Source organism: Motacilla alba, chromosome 3 (genome assembly GCF_015832195.1).
Source record: "Motacilla alba alba isolate MOTALB_02 chromosome 3, Motacilla_alba_V1.0_pri, whole genome shotgun sequence".
Taxonomy (NCBI): Eukaryota; Metazoa; Chordata; class Aves; order Passeriformes; family Motacillidae; genus Motacilla; species Motacilla alba.
Window position 1 is genome coordinate 90,494,046 of NC_052018.1, and position 16,839 is coordinate 90,510,884.

The following is a 16,839-nucleotide window of genomic DNA, read 5'->3' on the forward strand; positions in this document are numbered from 1 at the left end:
AAACCTTGAAAATGCATAGGTTTTACTGAGGTCAGAAGACTTTTAAGTGCTAAGAATGAACCTGAGCGTTTACATCTAGCTTGTGGTAAGGCTTACAGGAGAGCTTGCAATTGTATAAACTTAAAATGCTCATTCCTTTAAACAGGAGCGGACATGAATTAATGCTAAGCACTTCTGAAAATAATACTATAAATCACCAGCAAAAACTTTGGGATTAATCAAAGTGGCAGAGTTGCTCACTGAGTGACAGATTTAGAAAATACCAAGTGAAATGACAACTCTGGGTTACAGTAATTTTTCAGCAGTTCCACAGTATTTTTAACAATACAGACCAGTAAATAAACATTCTGTGCATTAATCCCATTTTAGCACAGCTTGGAAGCCTTTCTTTGGCTACATTCTCAAGCAGCTTTCCTACCTGACCAAAGGCAAACTGTTGTTGTGTGACTCCCACAGACGTGTGACTAAAGGTGCTGACAGACTTGGAGGAGGATGCTGGAAGACGATGCGATGCACTGACGGCAACTTGAGCTCTGTTCTGGACCAGCTGATCTCCTGTAAAGTTCCCTCCGGATGCGACAGACTGAACGGATGCTCCCAAGCTGGGGTGCACTGAACCAGAAGAACTCGCAGCAGCAAATCGACTAGAAGCTGACATATTTGAGACCGTGGACTGCCCAGGTGACATGGTGGTAAAACTTGATCTGCCTTGAGAAACATTAGCTTGGCTGGGTGACAAATGCAACACCGTTGGCGACGCCTGCTGCAGTGGCACCTGTCCACCAACAATTTGGGAAGTTCCATGATTTACTATAACTTGGTTTCCAGGAGCTGTGAATGTCTGGCCTGAAACTAGCTGAACAGCTGTGTTCTGATTATTCAGCATCTGTCCTGAATACGACTGGCTGGCTCTTAGCATGTTTGTAGAGTTCCTGTTGAGCATTACATGCTCAGCAGACACTTGGCCAGGAACCAGCTGAGAAGGCTGAGTCTGAAGAAGTTGTCCATTTATGGCCTGGACATGATGAACTGAATTAGAACTAACAGACAAACTTGTAGGTATGAGAAACTGGTTTTGAGGTGCATGAGGCTGTCCCATAGGAGAATGGATAACAATACTACCTCCAGCATTGCTAACTGTCTGAGGTGTAACTGATTTTCTTGTATTTTGTTGCTGATTAACAATATTAACAGACATATGAGGACCAACTACTGAACTTTGAGGTGAGTTTGCAGAAGCAAATGGAATCCCTTGCTGTACATGGTGTTGCTGTATTCCCAAGTTATTCACATTGTAAGCAGTCTGCTGACCCATCTGAATAGGCTTTGGTTGGATATTAATAGGACCTTTGTTAGAGTTTGGCGCCAAACCCCTTTGAATGATGATATTATGAACAGGCAATGAAGTCTGAAAATTTGTGCTGTTAAATGGAACAGTTACAGGTTGTGCTACGGGACTTGAATTTGAGTTACTGAACAGCGAGTTCCCATTTGGAGTTTGTCTATGAACCAAGAGGCCACTGCTCATGTTTGCAGGAGTTTGCTGACCATTGCCTTTCAGTATTATCTGAGATCCATCGAGGTTATTGATAGTCATCATGGAAGGTTGATTACTAAATGAACCAATCAGCTGGATCTGCCCAGAACCACTAATCTGGCTGCTATTAGACAAATGCTGGCCGGGAACACTAATTCCGACGTGTTGCATAAAGCCATGTTGCACACCAACTGTATTGCTTGCAAAAGATGCTCCAACAGGTTGCTGTACCACTTGAGTAACTCCTATAGGTTGCAACGTCTGACCTGAGTAATTAGAAACATTAGAAGCCTGAGTAAAGGATGCTGATGAAGAAGGATGAAGCTGAGCTTGTGCAAACTGTTGGCTAGAACCTACACTGGCATCCAAATATGCCTCTTCCGCCAAAGTCTGTTCAGTAATATTGGCCTCCTGCAAGGACTTCTGAAGAATATCAAAAGGCTGATCCTCAGTAAGATCAGGTAAAGGAGAAGACACAAGTTCATCTTCAAGAAACTGAAGGCTACTGGACAGCTGCAGTCCATCACTAGGCCCCTCTCCAAGCTGACCACTTACACCTTTTGCAGACGACTTGGGATCAGTGTTCTGAAAGGCAAAACAAGAAATAAATCACTTTCAGAAATTCCAGTATCTGCTTTGTTTCCTCATTAGTTATTTTTTCATGCAAAGAAACTTTCTACACAGAATTATACTCTTCCCATAGCATGTGCAGGGTGCTGCTGACCTCATACAGTGAGCCAGCACAAACAGGTCATGGATACCCTACTCACACCCTCAGACTGCTGGAGAGGCTTCTCTCCTTCCTCTTCCCAAGTCTCTCAATACACAGCACTTAGCTCTGCAGCTGCACTGTTTCAAGAGGACATGAAACGCTCTCTAAGTGCCATTTTCCCTTCCTCAAGCTGAGCACTCTATTGACAAAAGGATAAAAGAAACGAGGAGGGAAAACACCTCCACTCTAATTCAGTTTGGGGTAAGGCTTCAGTAGCAACAGTAGAAGCAGAGAAAAGGCAGAAGAAAGCTTTTCTTCCACTGTCTTCTATCAAATGAGATTCGCCTCCAAAATCCTACCAGCATTTCTATAATCACTTACTAGTGACCATTTCATAAAGTTAAGGCATTATGCTAACTCCTTGTTTCAAAAAAATTTACACACAAGGGAATAAGAAAAAAAAGTGTTACAGACTGCGGTTTATGCTCATAAAAAGATTACTGAGAACTAGAAACTTTGGAACTACCACAAATATTAAGTGGCACCTTCAACGAAAACATCCGTCAAATCCACATTCGTTAACACCGTGAGTGTGTTAGGAAAATCAAAACCTATTTACTCTAGCCTACTGTCAAGATTGTCCTAAAACAAAGTTCTGTCCAGAAACTCTACACAAAACAAGCATCAGGTTTCTGCAGATAGAATGACAAATTTAAATGCCTAATAATATTCATGATAGTTTTAAGTCAGGCAAAGTACACCTTTCTAAATTGCATGATCACATTTCAGCTATTCAGAAGCAACAATCAGTTTCTTTTTAGGTCAGGATAAATGGAAACTGTGGGTGTGCAATTATCAGTCACACTCATACTCTGAGCCTTCACTCTGTGAAGGTCACAGACGCTAGTTTTCACCTCATGTAAACAGTGTGAAGATGCTGCAAGCCATAATTATCACATTCAATGATGTCCCCACCCTAACTTCAGTTCCCCAAGCATACTTATTCAGAATTTTACTCCAATGTGTTTCTGAAAAAACTGTGCATTTTTTGAAACTTCAGCCATGTTTTACTATATTAAAAGATTTTTCTTAAGATTAGATAAAATATTTTCAAGTTACAACTATTGAAATACAGCAATCTTTTAACATTTATCTTAATAGAGGAATTAAACCACTGCTTAAATGTCTCAGTGTCTGAACCTCAGGAACACCTAAAGCTACAAATCAGGTTCTCAACTGTACCTAGCTACCACTGGGCAGAGTAAAAAGGAATCACTAATTAGGCCATAATAAGGACTCAATGTCAGGTTCAGGGGGATTCCCTATTGTATCTCTAAGTTGTCCCTAAGTAAATGACCAAACTGAAATCTTTTACAACTGTGTAATTGAAACAGTTCCAGTAATGCTATTCCAGTTAGTACAAACAATACAACTATACTACTACCAATAATAACACTAATAAATAATATTATATGCAATCAAGATTAATAGCTTAAAACACTCCCACTGGAACAGAGAATCCCAAGTTTCATTCTCTGCTCCCAGGACTATTTAACATTAGAAAATAATTTTGTATGCAAAAACTGTAACCTTCCAAGTTAACATCTGAATCATCGGCCAGATTCAGAACAGCCATGCAGAATGGCATGCTAATTTCAAGAAGAAACCAAAGCCTCTGCAGCTTCATGAATCTGCGGCCCAAGAAGAAGAGTCTTATTCTCACTGGCTCCATGAATATTCTGCTCTCTTATGCTGTCCTATTATATTGTAAAAGGAGAACAGAAGCAGGCACCCAGTACAAGCCAGGTAAGAGGACAATGGCTGGGGAAGCCTCTCATGATGACTGTCACAGGAAACCAACCTGGAATCGGCAGAGGTGGTACAGACTCAATTCAGGGAAGGCTGGGATGGGGCATGGGGGTCAGTGTAAGGGAGTGGGAAGGGTGCTTTCTTTCCTTCAGTCAGCAGGAACTTCATCTTGCTTGTGTTAGGTGTTGGCTGAGCATGCTTACCAGCTGAGGCATTGAATGCTCAACACTGAATTTGTAAACTCTGCCACTGAAAGGCTGAGACAGGCAACAAGACAGTCAATCCTACTTCATGGTAGCAATTCTGAATATATACAAAGAGAGAACCTTCAGTATTCCGCGAAAATTTTAATGACAAAAGCCTCAGAAGCATTTAACTTTTCAGGTATCCCATTTTATAAGCAGGGACTGTGAAACAATCTGTTTATGGTAATACTTGTTCCTTCCCAATGAACTGTAAGAATCTGTACTTGTAATCAAGTCATTCTTCACCTATGTCAGCACAGGAGAGAGGAGGGAAGAGAAGATGGCATTGGTCTTCCCTACAAAGATATAAAAGGATGAGGACAGAGCATGTTGAGAATTAAACTGTAGTATGTCATCCCAGGAACATATACTAGGAATCCCTGCTCCTCTGATCACCTGCCTTCTAGACTACTTACTCTGAATTTCACACACCAGAAAGCTCTTAGCTTTCACCAAATATTATATTTCTTCCAGGTGACAAACCCACCTTGTCCAGAATCTCCCACTGCCCCTCAAAATTATTCAAGGAAACTCACTTTCTGAAAATACACTAGAAGCACCTGACTTCTGCATACCTAGTCATACTCATCAGAAGGATGTCTGCAAAAAACAACTAGGAAGATTAGGCTATGACAAATGCATGTCATATATCACTCTCTTTCCCCCAAATCTGTTTTTTTTCTTAGGATAAGTCCTCAAACCCCACCTCTGCCAGTGCTGCATACAGAGAGTCTGCTAATGGCCACAGCCTGGCACCAAACTGAAACGACTGTTCCCCATCCTCTGAAAATTGGACATGCCCTGTTACTCTTGTTACCCTCTTGTTCCCTCACCATTATCTCAATCAGCTTGTCTGTTTCTTCTACAATATTTAGTAACAATCCTGAAAGGGGAAGGACAGGACAAACTTTACTGTGCCTATGGGAAAGTGACTATTTCTCCACACAGAGATTAACAGTTATGAGAATTTCCTCATGCCAATTATTTAGGCCTACAAGTGTATCCATGTATCTGTTATGAACATGAGACAAACAGACATGAGTCAAGGTAACAGTACAACAGAAAGAGGAATTACCAAGAAAATCCTATCCTATGTATTCAAATAACTTAATTGTGGGATTAACCATTCAGTTGTTTTAAAAAACACACAAATGAAACCAAAGAAATGTGGATCTGAAGGGATCTCTTAAGTCATCCAGTCCAATGTTCTACTCAAAGCATGTCTACCACCCACACTAGAGTCTTGAATTTATCACCAAGGATTGGGATTCCACAACTTCATTGTGTGAAACGTAGTCCAGGGCTGCAAAACACTCCTGGCAAGAAGGAACACTGAAGACTTCTTGCAACACCTAATGAATTTAAAGCAACTTCCCTAACATGAAGTTACAGGAAGGACACATTCCAAATTACCTCCTGAAGTCTAAAGAAAAAAAATACATGAAGTGGGAAAAAAACCCAAACAACTCGCTCATTAATTTAAAAAAACCTGCCACCTCAGAATCTACATAAAGTAAGAAACAAAACGTACTCTAAGATACACAGAAAGCATAAGAACTACTAACTTTCATGGTCTGTCTTTGAGCACTACTACTCCTACAATCACTAAAGCCATGAATACAGTTTACTGGAGAATTACACCGAGAGCATTTTCACTGCTCAGCAAGCTGCTTTACATATTTACAAAACACATCCCAACAGTGCAGTATTTTTCAATTAATTCCCCACTGAAATACTTAAAATACTAACAGCACAAGATAGGTTCTATGTTAGTATTCAGAGCTTTCACATGAAAAAGCTGAAACCCACATCAACTTCGTTCAGTTTTATGAAAGCCAAGTAAAGCCATACACAAGCATGCAATCTCAATACTAATGTAATTTATCTCCTGACCACTTACATTGGAGTTGGCGAAAATTGAATTTGAGTTGGCTACAGAATATTCTGCATTAGTCAAGTCTTCATTGCTCTGGTAAAAGACAAAAATAATGTTTAGAACTAATACACTCAATGAAGCTTATCTACGTCTAATACACAGCAATGCTACTTACAGATTTACTACTAGGTCCGTGTAGAAAATAATTCAGCGCTTGTGGGTCCCTGAAAGGGGGAAAAAAAATAAAAACATTAATACTTTTTTGGAAGTCCTTTTTATTAATGAGGCTAATTTAACAAAGCCTCATACTGTACTCATATAAATCAGGTTTCCAGTAAAAACACATCTTTCATTGAATCCAATGAAAAGCTGAAAGTTTGTATCATCTGAGGTTCTGTCTTTCTCTATCAGCACAACTTCCAGATGTTGATCCCATCTGCTGCCATTGTAACAAGGCATTTCAAGCAAATAAACTATGTTGATCACAAAATTTTAGCTGCTCTCCACTGTATTTCCCTTTATGAGAGTGATACTCATATTCTCTTGAAAAACATGGTATTTTATGACAGCAGACAGTACAAAACCTAAGGAATAAACTACCACCAAATAATGTGAGAACTAAAACATATACCACATCTTCTACGGCTAAACTGTAATGCCTTGTTTCGCTAGCATCTAACAGTGTATTCACAAACCTGATTCTTTGACAGCTTTTCTGTCATCTTTGAAACAAGTTAATAAAAAATTATGATTGCTAGAGTAACAATCCCCTCATGAAGAAAAAGTGGCATCTTTTCAAGTGAAAGCAACCATAAAAATATTTGACTAAATATTATGAATTTCAGTGTATTTAATTAACTTAACACTAGCACTAAATAAAACTCATATTTAAAATGTAGTCAGATAGAATGAGTGTCAGGAATTCAAGAAAATACATTAATTTAGCTGTATGTATAGACCAAGCGAAAAGAATAAAAGGCTGTGTTACATGGGATTATTATAATGCAACAATTCTACAGCATTTCCCTTAGCATAAGGAGTAAACTGACATGGGTTTCTTTGATCTTTAAAACATGTTTAATGATTAACAAGTAATAATAAAACATTTTGTAGAAGCAGGAGATTATCAAGTAAAAAAGCAGTAACTAAAAATGTCTCCTTCTTGCTTGATGGTCCTAGAAAATAAAGAGGCATAAAGTCAAGGATCTCTCAAGCTCACAACTACTTTTCTAAAAGGACAAACACACCTCTACTCTCTTTTTTTTTCTTTTAAAAAAAACCCAAAAACTGTGTTCATGGGTTTCCAAAAGACATGGCAGTGCTTGGCAGGGACTTCATTGTACTATTATGCTTACAATATTGAAGTGGTTACATATATTTTAAAACAAATGTAATTTTCATAGTAGATTTCACAGAAATTCAAAAATTAAGAAGCACAGAACTCACGATCTCATATAGGGTACTATTATGCTCATGAATTTTATCAGTAAAATAACCAGGCCATTTAATATTAATCACCCTCACTATGTTCCAATGGTGTAAAATGCAATTAAAAATTAAGAACACTTCATCACCTAAAATACTGTCTTTAGTAAGGAAGGAATTTTAAATGGCACTTACCAAATCACAAATCAGATTACAAAAAAAAATGTTTTCCATTCTTGTAGATGCTTAAGACAATAATTGCTGCCAGCAGCAAGAACACTGTAATTTTTCACACAAACACTCGTGTGTAGAGAGCACTTCATTTTCTGGACCACCTGTGATCTTGTAGCAGGATCCTCATGATTCATGCTCATGACAGAGCACTTAATTGTCACATGATCATCTTTCTGTTCATGTTCCAAGCCGGAAATGTTTTCACATGGCCACAATCAGTAACCGTGCACAACAGTTACTCCACAGAATGTAACTGAGCCTTTACCCACACTGCTTTTGCTACAGTATCCAGAGCAACCCTCAAACTACAGCAGCCACTCTGGGGGTGTTTTGGTCTTTCTGAAGGTACAGCTCTCACTGGTTTCACTGGAAGTTTTCAGGTGCATGAGAAAGGTAAAAAGCCTAATTATTTCCTACACTTAAGACAGTAAAAAATTATTGTATGAACTGGGAATGATCTTTTAGCAGCTGCTATGAGACTGATGTCAGTCTAATTTCTAGCAGAGTTCAAACAAAGCACGAAAAACATGGGCATGAAAAGCTCAATTCTCTTATTGTGTTTTATATGTATTTATAGCATATTATCTGCTCTTGAATACTGACACAAATGACAGCCAAAGGAGGCAACTTGTCACATATACAATCCACACAAAACTTGTCCAAGCTTCAGCTATCCTAATTATTTTTGGTGATTGCCACATAGAATCATACAACTCCATATAAATCTGTTATGGAAATAAGGGGAGAAGGCCACAAAAAAACCCACCAACAACTCACATGTCCATTCAAAGTCCCTGACTTTATCAAAATCAAGTATCTTTGACCAAAATGCTGGTAAATTCTTTGCTGTGAATAGGAAACAGTACAGAGAGCTATTCTTTTTTTTTTCTAACATTTAGATGCAAATGTATATTACTAGTAGAAATGAAATAATTAAGTATTTTGAATTAAGAAAAATAATAATTTTACTCTTCCCTTAAAATATAAGCCTAGTATCACAAAATTATCTAGTTACTCAAAAAAAAATTACATCTTTGGGGATTTGATTAAAAAAAAGTTATTTGCTATGAAGTTTGTAGTTGCATCCCTTGTAACATGCATCAGCACTGATCTGGTATTACCCCTACCTGAGAAGAGAATCCATTCTCCATGAACACACATTCCTTAGCCTCTCCTGAGGAGAATGTCAGCAAGGGAAGTGTCAGTTAGCATCCACTGGGATTAAAGGCTTTGCACTCCACACATCTCCATGCGGAAGACATGAAGCATGTCTGCTCATTTCATTGCAAGTCACCTCATCTTTAGACAATACCAAGATAGAATCACCTTCTAGAAGATGATTTTGCAAATTTATTATTCCCAACTTTTCTGCAATAATTCTTGTGGAAAACTTACCCAATAAGATCAAGGAGACAGGATTCATCATCGTCATCATCCATGACAACTAGAATAAAGGAGAAGGTGGATATATGACATGTATCACACAAAAGTTTGTTTTCAAAAACAAAACCAATTTTGAATATCCAGTATTTTTATGAAACAATTTAAGTTGACAGTTGTCTACTATTGACAAATTTCTGAAGTAGACCTGCACCTTCTATAGATGTCTGCTGATTTATCTCAAAATCAAATTCAGTCACATGCAAAGATTTATGAAATCCCATGCACTGTTTTACCATCCAGGGAGTTTTTAGAATTTTAAATCAGACAAATTATTGACCAAACTGATTAAAAAGAACTTCTATGACTTAAAGTAGTAAAAAATACCAACACTGAATGCAATCTAAGACTGCAATTAAAATGCTTCTATAGAAATTTATTCCCAGCTTATCCCAGGGAATAACTAAACACTACAGAGCCTACAAAGACTGTTACAAATTAGTGGCTTTAGCCACTAATTTGAGCATCCAAAAAGGTAAATAAACTTAGGACAATGTCACAAGGATGCTGCTACAGTCTAGAATCAAAACTGTAGCCAAAACATGACTAAGCATTAAAAGAAACACTGTTTTCTGACCTTTCCTTGCAATAGCTAAGTGTCAATGTGGCCACTTCCAGTTTCTCCTCAGCAATATTCAGGAGTGTACTTCAACTTGAGTTTAACAGCCCAGAGTTCTGACAGTCCTTTTAACAGTGGGTAGGGAGGGAACTTATGTGTGCTGCCCAACCTGAGGGCAACTATCAAATGCAGAGCCCTTTTAGCCTCACAGTGTGACAACCACCAACTCCTCACACACTGCCGACTCCATCAGGGACTGCTGCACCAAAAAGTCTCACACTCACTCTCTCCTCCAACTACTGGTCCTTCAAAGCTTCTGTCTGCATATTCTGGGCTCTCCTATTCATCTCAGAATATCATCCCCCTTGTCTGTAACTGTGAGGATCCCATCTAATCCACAAGTTCAATTATCAACTGATGTTAGTGTTTCCAAAACTTCTTGGTACTCTGGCTTCCTTTAAGTTATCCAATCTCATCTTTACCATATTTTCTACTCACATCAAGTTGATCATTGCATTCCATGCTTGTTTCTTTCTCAACTACCCTTAAAAATTGTGCTGTCATACTTATCGCTCAAATGTTGTAACACAGCTTTGGCTTTAATTCATTCTGCTCTCTCTTATTTCTTGACAAATAGAAACTTACTGTCCCTGACCAGAGATCCACATGAATCATTCCTCATCCTGATCTCCATAATGATCAAAACAGTGAAGGGACTGAAGCACCTGCTATACAAGAGACTGAGAGCACCAGGACTGTTCTGCCTGAGGAATGGAAAACCATGGGGGAATCTTTATCTTGTATATAAATACCTGGTAGGAGAGTGTTAAGAATACTGAGCCAAATGTGTCTCAGTGGTACCCAGGGAATGAACAAGAGCATAAATCAAAACACAATAAACCAAGAAGTCTTTGCAGACAAAAGAAAAAACTTTCCTTTTTTAAAACTCTGAGGGTAGCCAAATACTGGCACAAGTTTTTCAGCAAGGTAATGGAGTCTCCATCCTTGGAGATACCCAGGACACAGCTGGACCAGTCTTGACCTGCCTACTCTGACCAGCTCTGAGCAGCCTGCTCTGGTTGAGTCTGCTCTGAGCAGGACAGGGGATAACATGATCTCCAGATATTCATTCCCACCTTGGCTGTCCTGTGATTCTGTAACCTCTTTCCTGAATTTTTTCTGTACTCCACTGATTCTGAAAATAGTTTATATTGTAGACTAGCAGAGGGTACAGTGTCCTCTATACTGCAGAGCCTTACTTGGATTTTGTCTGTCTCTGCGCTTTAGCTTACAGTGATGGTGAAGCAGAAATGGAGTGTGAGGATTATTCAGTATCACCTCTCAGGGAAGACAGAAAAACAAAGCACAGCTACAGAGAACTACCTCAATGCTGACAAAAATCAGCATTCAGAAGGTGATTATGCACATTAAGAAAAGCAACTTCCCCCATGATTCAGCGATCCAGCTGCTTACTCTCGCACAGAGCCACCAGCTTGAGCACCGATATTGCAATTCAATGCTAAGCAAATGGCATGACATCGTATGATGTCATTAAATTTAAATAATAAATGTGTATTACTAAGAATAAATTAATAATCAATTAGCATTCTGCTTTAACTGTACTGACAGTACTACTTGCAGAAAGCTGCTATTTCCTCTAACTGCTGAAAGCATACCCATGTCCCAAGAACAAGGTTCCAAACTCTCCTAGCTAACCAAAAGCAAATATTTATAGCATGTCAAAATTATCCTTGTTTTCACAATGCAAACCTACTTTTTACATCCCAACCCATGTGTCTATAGAAATACTGACAGCATTATTTAAACATCATAAAATGTCTTTCCTTTACATAACCAAACATTATCCATGATTTTGTCATAATAAGGGCTCACTATTAGCTGAAGTGATACCACAGAACTTTCTTCTATTAATATTCTGGAGGTATTAAAACAGCTGACACAAATTAAGATAAATTTCTTAAATTCACTGAATCATTCGAAATTTGCACAGAATGATCAGAAGGAAAATAAAATGCATGTAAATACTGGTGTGAGAAAATCCTAATAGCAATAGATAATCTTCACTATTACACCCATTACTGAACATACACTTGGCTTTACTAGCTAAACATGATACAAGAAAAATCTACCCAATGTACTGCAAACTCCTACGAGTTTACCACAGATAATAAAGTTTTATTGTTCCACATGATGCCATATGGTATGGGACATACCTTGGGTCAGCTGGGGTGTGATCTGCTGACTATTCCCACTCCCAGCTTCTTTCACACCTCCAACCTCCTCACTGATGGGGTGCTGTGAGAAGCTGAAAAGTCCCTGACTTGGTGCAAACACTGCACAGCAACAACTAAAGCATCAGTGTGTTACCCACTTTATTCTCATCCTAAATCCAAAACACAGCTACTAGAAAGAAAAGTAATTCCACCCCAGTCAAAACCAAGACAATATCCACCCCTTATTCTATACCAACCTCATCATGCCTAGGTCCCACACTTTCCAATGCATCCCACATAACCACAAGCACCTTCCTTGTCTTTTGCCATATATGCAGACATACAGCCCCATAATCTATGGGCCATCTCTCTAAGATGTCCACTGAGTTCATTTAGTCCAGGACTTTGGGCTCCATCTGTTATATCATTCCTTCAAAGTGAAAGAGATGGTAAATGCTGTTGGGATTATTACACGCTGAAGTCTGGTTCCATCACTGCTGCGCTTGTCTGGTTCTATCATCACTGCACTTGCTCAGTTTCATCAGCACTCATTCTTCATTAATCTGAGCAGCCCTTACAGCAATACCATTGATATGGCATAAAGCAACCAGAGTCATGATGAAATACAGTATTATGCAGCAATTAACATCCTCATTGGTTGTTCTACCCCAAAATCAAATCCCCTTGAGTACATACCAGACTTCCTCATCCCTCTGCATTACCCACTAAGTGCCCCCAGGTCCTTGAGCAAATCCAATGCCATGGATGGGTCTGCCTTTGCCCGAGTCAGGAACAACCCAAATTGCCTTCCACAACAAAATTTTCTGTGAAGGGACTTTATTCACTTCAGGAACTTTATCCACTTCTACAGTACGTGAAAGTTTTGACTGGGCAGGGCCAGCCCTTTTAGCAGATCCCCTATCCCAATGTCTGCACGTCCCAGTACCCCTTGCTCTCAGAGTGGCCTTGAAGAGTCCACTGCATTGTCGGATTTTCCCAGAGGCTGATGCATGATAGGGAAAAACTTCACTGAGATGTCCATAATGTTGCTGTGGAAATGAGTCCTGTATGTCCTGTAACTTCCATGTGCCAAATTCACAGTCAAATAAACCTGGTAGTCAAACCTGGTAGTCCCCTTCCTTCAGACAGCAGGAGGCAGGGCCCCTCTAGTCCTGGTCACAGTATTTATTATTACTTGCAAATACAAATCAGCCCCCACACTGAAGGGGCAGTACGAGAAGCTGAAAAGGCTTTGGCTTGGTGCAAGCACTGCTCTGCAACAACCGAAACATCAGCGTGTTATTCTCATCCTAAAGCCAAAATACAGCACTGTTCCAGCCACTAGGAAGAAAACCAACTTTGTTCCACCCAAAACCAGGACACTGCAGGTTTAAATCTTTTTAACTAATGCCTATTTTCAACAAGGATTACCAAACGATTAGTGCCCTGTTAATTTCAGGAGAGCAACAGAGGCAGCAGCAGACAATCAGACAGAGTACTTGCATGCCCAAAAACAAATTCACCCAAAAGTAGTCATTCAGTCTTCTTTGAAAATAGGAGTTTGAGCAACATGTGACCTTGACACAGATGATCATTTAAAAGTATGTTAACAAAAGCAAGCCTGTCCCGAGCAATTTTCCTAAAGCCTTTTCGATCATGCAAACAACAGAAAAGTTTGTCACTTTTCTTGCCAACCATCTCCTCTAGTTTTCTGTCCTCCTCACTGTTTGTTAACAGTGGCCCCCACACAGTGGGCCAAAGCAATCAGTGATGTATGAAATGGGTATAAACATATTAAGCCACGAGAGTTTGAAAATAAAACCTGACACAATGAGTAAAGTTAAAGAGTTATGAAGCTAAACCAGTGGTCTTCAAAGCCAGATGGGTGCAACAAAATCCAGTGGGGTGCAAGAAGAAAATATTAAAACTTCACTAGTGTATGAAATATTACTATACACACTTGTGGATGCAAATTAATATAAATATATTGGGGGTGCATGCTCAAAAATCCTACCAATAGGGGTGTGTGATCAAAAACATTTGATTGGCCTCGACCCTTAAACACTGACACACTTCTATATTTGGATCAGTCTTTGGAGACTTCAGCCAGTGGAGGCTCTAGGTGAGGCCTGGCTGGGCCACTGGGACCCATCAATGAATCCCTGCCAGGAGCCCACAGTAGAGACAGTTGGGGAAAAGCAACTTTGGGAAGAGTGACACAAACTGCTGGAGCACTGTTACAGTGTAGCCTAGTAAATATCTAATTATCAATACTGGCCTACAGTGTCTTAAAAAAAAAGCCACAAAAAAAAAATCTGCTTATAAGAAGTAGGCCAAATTCAGCCCTGCTGGTGCATCCAACTAATTTACAAAGGGCAATCCTCACTAATTAGTCACAACCCAGCACAGATACTCCCTGTACCTTATTAGCAAAGCCCCTACCATTTTATTTCATATCTCTGCTACCACGCTGGTGAATATAGCATATATTTCGACTTGGATCACACGTCCTTGTGCAAGAAGCCCTGCCTATCCCTTCTGGGAAATAACCAGAGCGCCCTTTATCACACAATCCCGAACAGAACATAAGAGAAGTTGAAAGTAATAAAATTGACAAGGAAATCCCAGCTATGCAAGCCAATCCTCTGGGAGACTCTTATTACTTGGCCTTAAAGCCTGTGCCTTCATTTCAACACTCTGACCTACTACAGAGCAAAGAGCAATAGAAGATGAATAGAGTAGTCCTGCCCTCCTCTCATCCACTTTCCTGGGTCAGCTCAAGGCTTTGAAGAGTCATCTGGAACAAAAACTGATCTGATAAAATACATTGATCTGTTTCAACTTAGGATGAGCTTCTTGATTGGTTCTGGCTTGCCACAGGGCTACAGCAGCACTGGCGCCAGCACAAGAGAGGGAATGAGGTAGGTGGATAGTTAAACACAGGGGAAGGCAGCAGTGCTTCAGTCAACTTAAAGCGTGTGTGGGGCTGTAGCCCACATGGGAATACAACCACATCACCACAGCGCAGGCAGCGGTCCAGTGGAGCGATTATTCCCTTTCTACCAGCACTCATGGGTTCCCAGCTGAAATCTGTTTGGCTTTTACACATAGATACTGCTCTTAAAAGAAATGCAAAACAATGTGAAGGAGTCTGACAGAGCGCAAGTAAAATGATGTGGTCATGGGAAGGAATTGCCCTTCTTCAGCCTGAACAACAGAAGGCAAACCCAGGCGCTACCTGCAGCCTGCTAAAAGGGGGACTAAGATGAGCCAAGCAGGTCACCTCTCATCAGCACACAGCAAGACACAAAGCAAGAGCCAGAACACGTAACACAAAAAACCCCAACCAGATGCAAGGAAAAATATTCACAAACAAGAATGTTCAAGCAAAGGCGTGGAAACACCCTCTTTGGAAATTCTCAAAATTCAAATGGCCCTGACCAACCTGTTCTAACTGTGAAGCTTGTTCTGCTTACAGCAGGGGGAAGGGCCAGGTAACCGCCAGTGGTCCTTACCACCCTAAATTTTTAACCAACATGCTACACAATCTACAGTATCATGTAACACATGCAGGGCCTACAACCTGCAGTGTCATTAAAACCATATTTGCCATGAAGCAGTCCAACTACTCACACACACTATCAATATTCTGAGAGATGTAAACACTGGATTTTAAATTTACTCAAGTTATATTCCAGCTTGCAACAACAGAATTCTTTTTCTTTCTCAAAGTCACTTATAATTCCATACAGCATTAATAGATCTTTTCAGATACAAAGCAATAAACCTATGTTCACTTCCTGTTAAAAGCATAAGCTAATGGATAGCTTCGAAGAGCAACATCTAGAATAATAATTTCCAAAAAGTGTGATTTAATCAACATCAAAACTTGATAAGTCACACATAAATAAATCTATCAGCAAAACTGTTGAAAAAATCTAGACATGAAAGATTTGTGCAAATACATGAGATCAATTCCTGACTGGCAGCATGACTCCTGAGAGTGAACACTAACCTTTGGAAATCGATGCTTTAGAGCAAGGTAATGACTGCTGTAGCTAAACCTTTATAATGGGAGATAATCAAACTTGCACACATCCCCAGCACCTGAAGCAATTACTGTTGGAGTTATGACATACAGCCACTGATCCTCACAACTGCAGTACGCCTTTGTACACATCCTGTCAGCAGGAATTCTGACAAGATCTCTCTCATGCTTTATAATGAACCTGTCCTATAAAATCTTACATAATTGTTCTGTTGCTCTATCATTCTCCATTCAGAATTTTAATCTACAATCCCAACAGAAGTATGGAATATCTGAAGAAATGCATTGCCACTGGAAAAACAATCAGCACAACAACAAAACCAGAACGAATCAGTTACTGCAACAGTCACTGCAGAGAATGGTACTGCTGTGAACTGAGCGTGCTACATCAAATTCGTGGCATTTTCATCCCTCACAACCTTTCTGAGCACGGATGTAAGATAACTCTATTTAACCCAATCCATCCCTTGCTAAATTACATAAAAGGATTGCAGCAGCATTAAAAGACTCCAAACTGACTGCAGAGATCAAACAGCCGGAACTGAAGTCCTTCCCTCACAAAAATTTCCACCAGAACTCTCATTAATTTCCACAGGGCTAAGATTGTGCTCTGTGTACTTCTGAACCAGGGGGAAAAACCCCAAGCTGTTTCATCCTCCCCTGGGTAATAGATCATCTTAGTGTGCATTTCAGATTGCTAAGGTGCTGTAACCACTGCCT

The 16,839-nt window shown here is 39.7% G+C and overlaps 1 protein-coding gene across 7 annotated transcripts in view; it reads right to left on the reverse strand.

Annotated features, from left to right (window-relative positions):
• The window catches only part of BICRAL (BRD4 interacting chromatin remodeling complex associated protein like), a 45,348-nt gene that overhangs the window by 11,080 nt on the left and 17,429 nt on the right, over positions 1–16,839 (reverse strand). For 5 of the 7 annotated variants that reach the window (XM_038130903.1, XM_038130897.1, XM_038130901.1 and 2 more), the window contains 4 exons: positions 9,234–9,282; positions 6,355–6,403; positions 6,204–6,272; positions 419–2,122 (listed from right to left, as the gene is read on the reverse strand). In XM_038130903.1, coding sequence (XP_037986831.1) covers positions 419–2,122; positions 6,204–6,272; positions 6,355–6,403; positions 9,234–9,277 — 1,866 coding nt within the window. In that variant the 5' untranslated portion in view covers positions 9,278–9,282. Of the gene's footprint in view, positions 1–418; positions 2,123–6,203; positions 6,273–6,354; positions 6,404–8,965; positions 9,001–9,233; positions 9,283–12,071 lie in introns of those variants that run through there. The other 2 variants (XM_038130902.1, XM_038130904.1) reach the window with 2 other exon arrangements.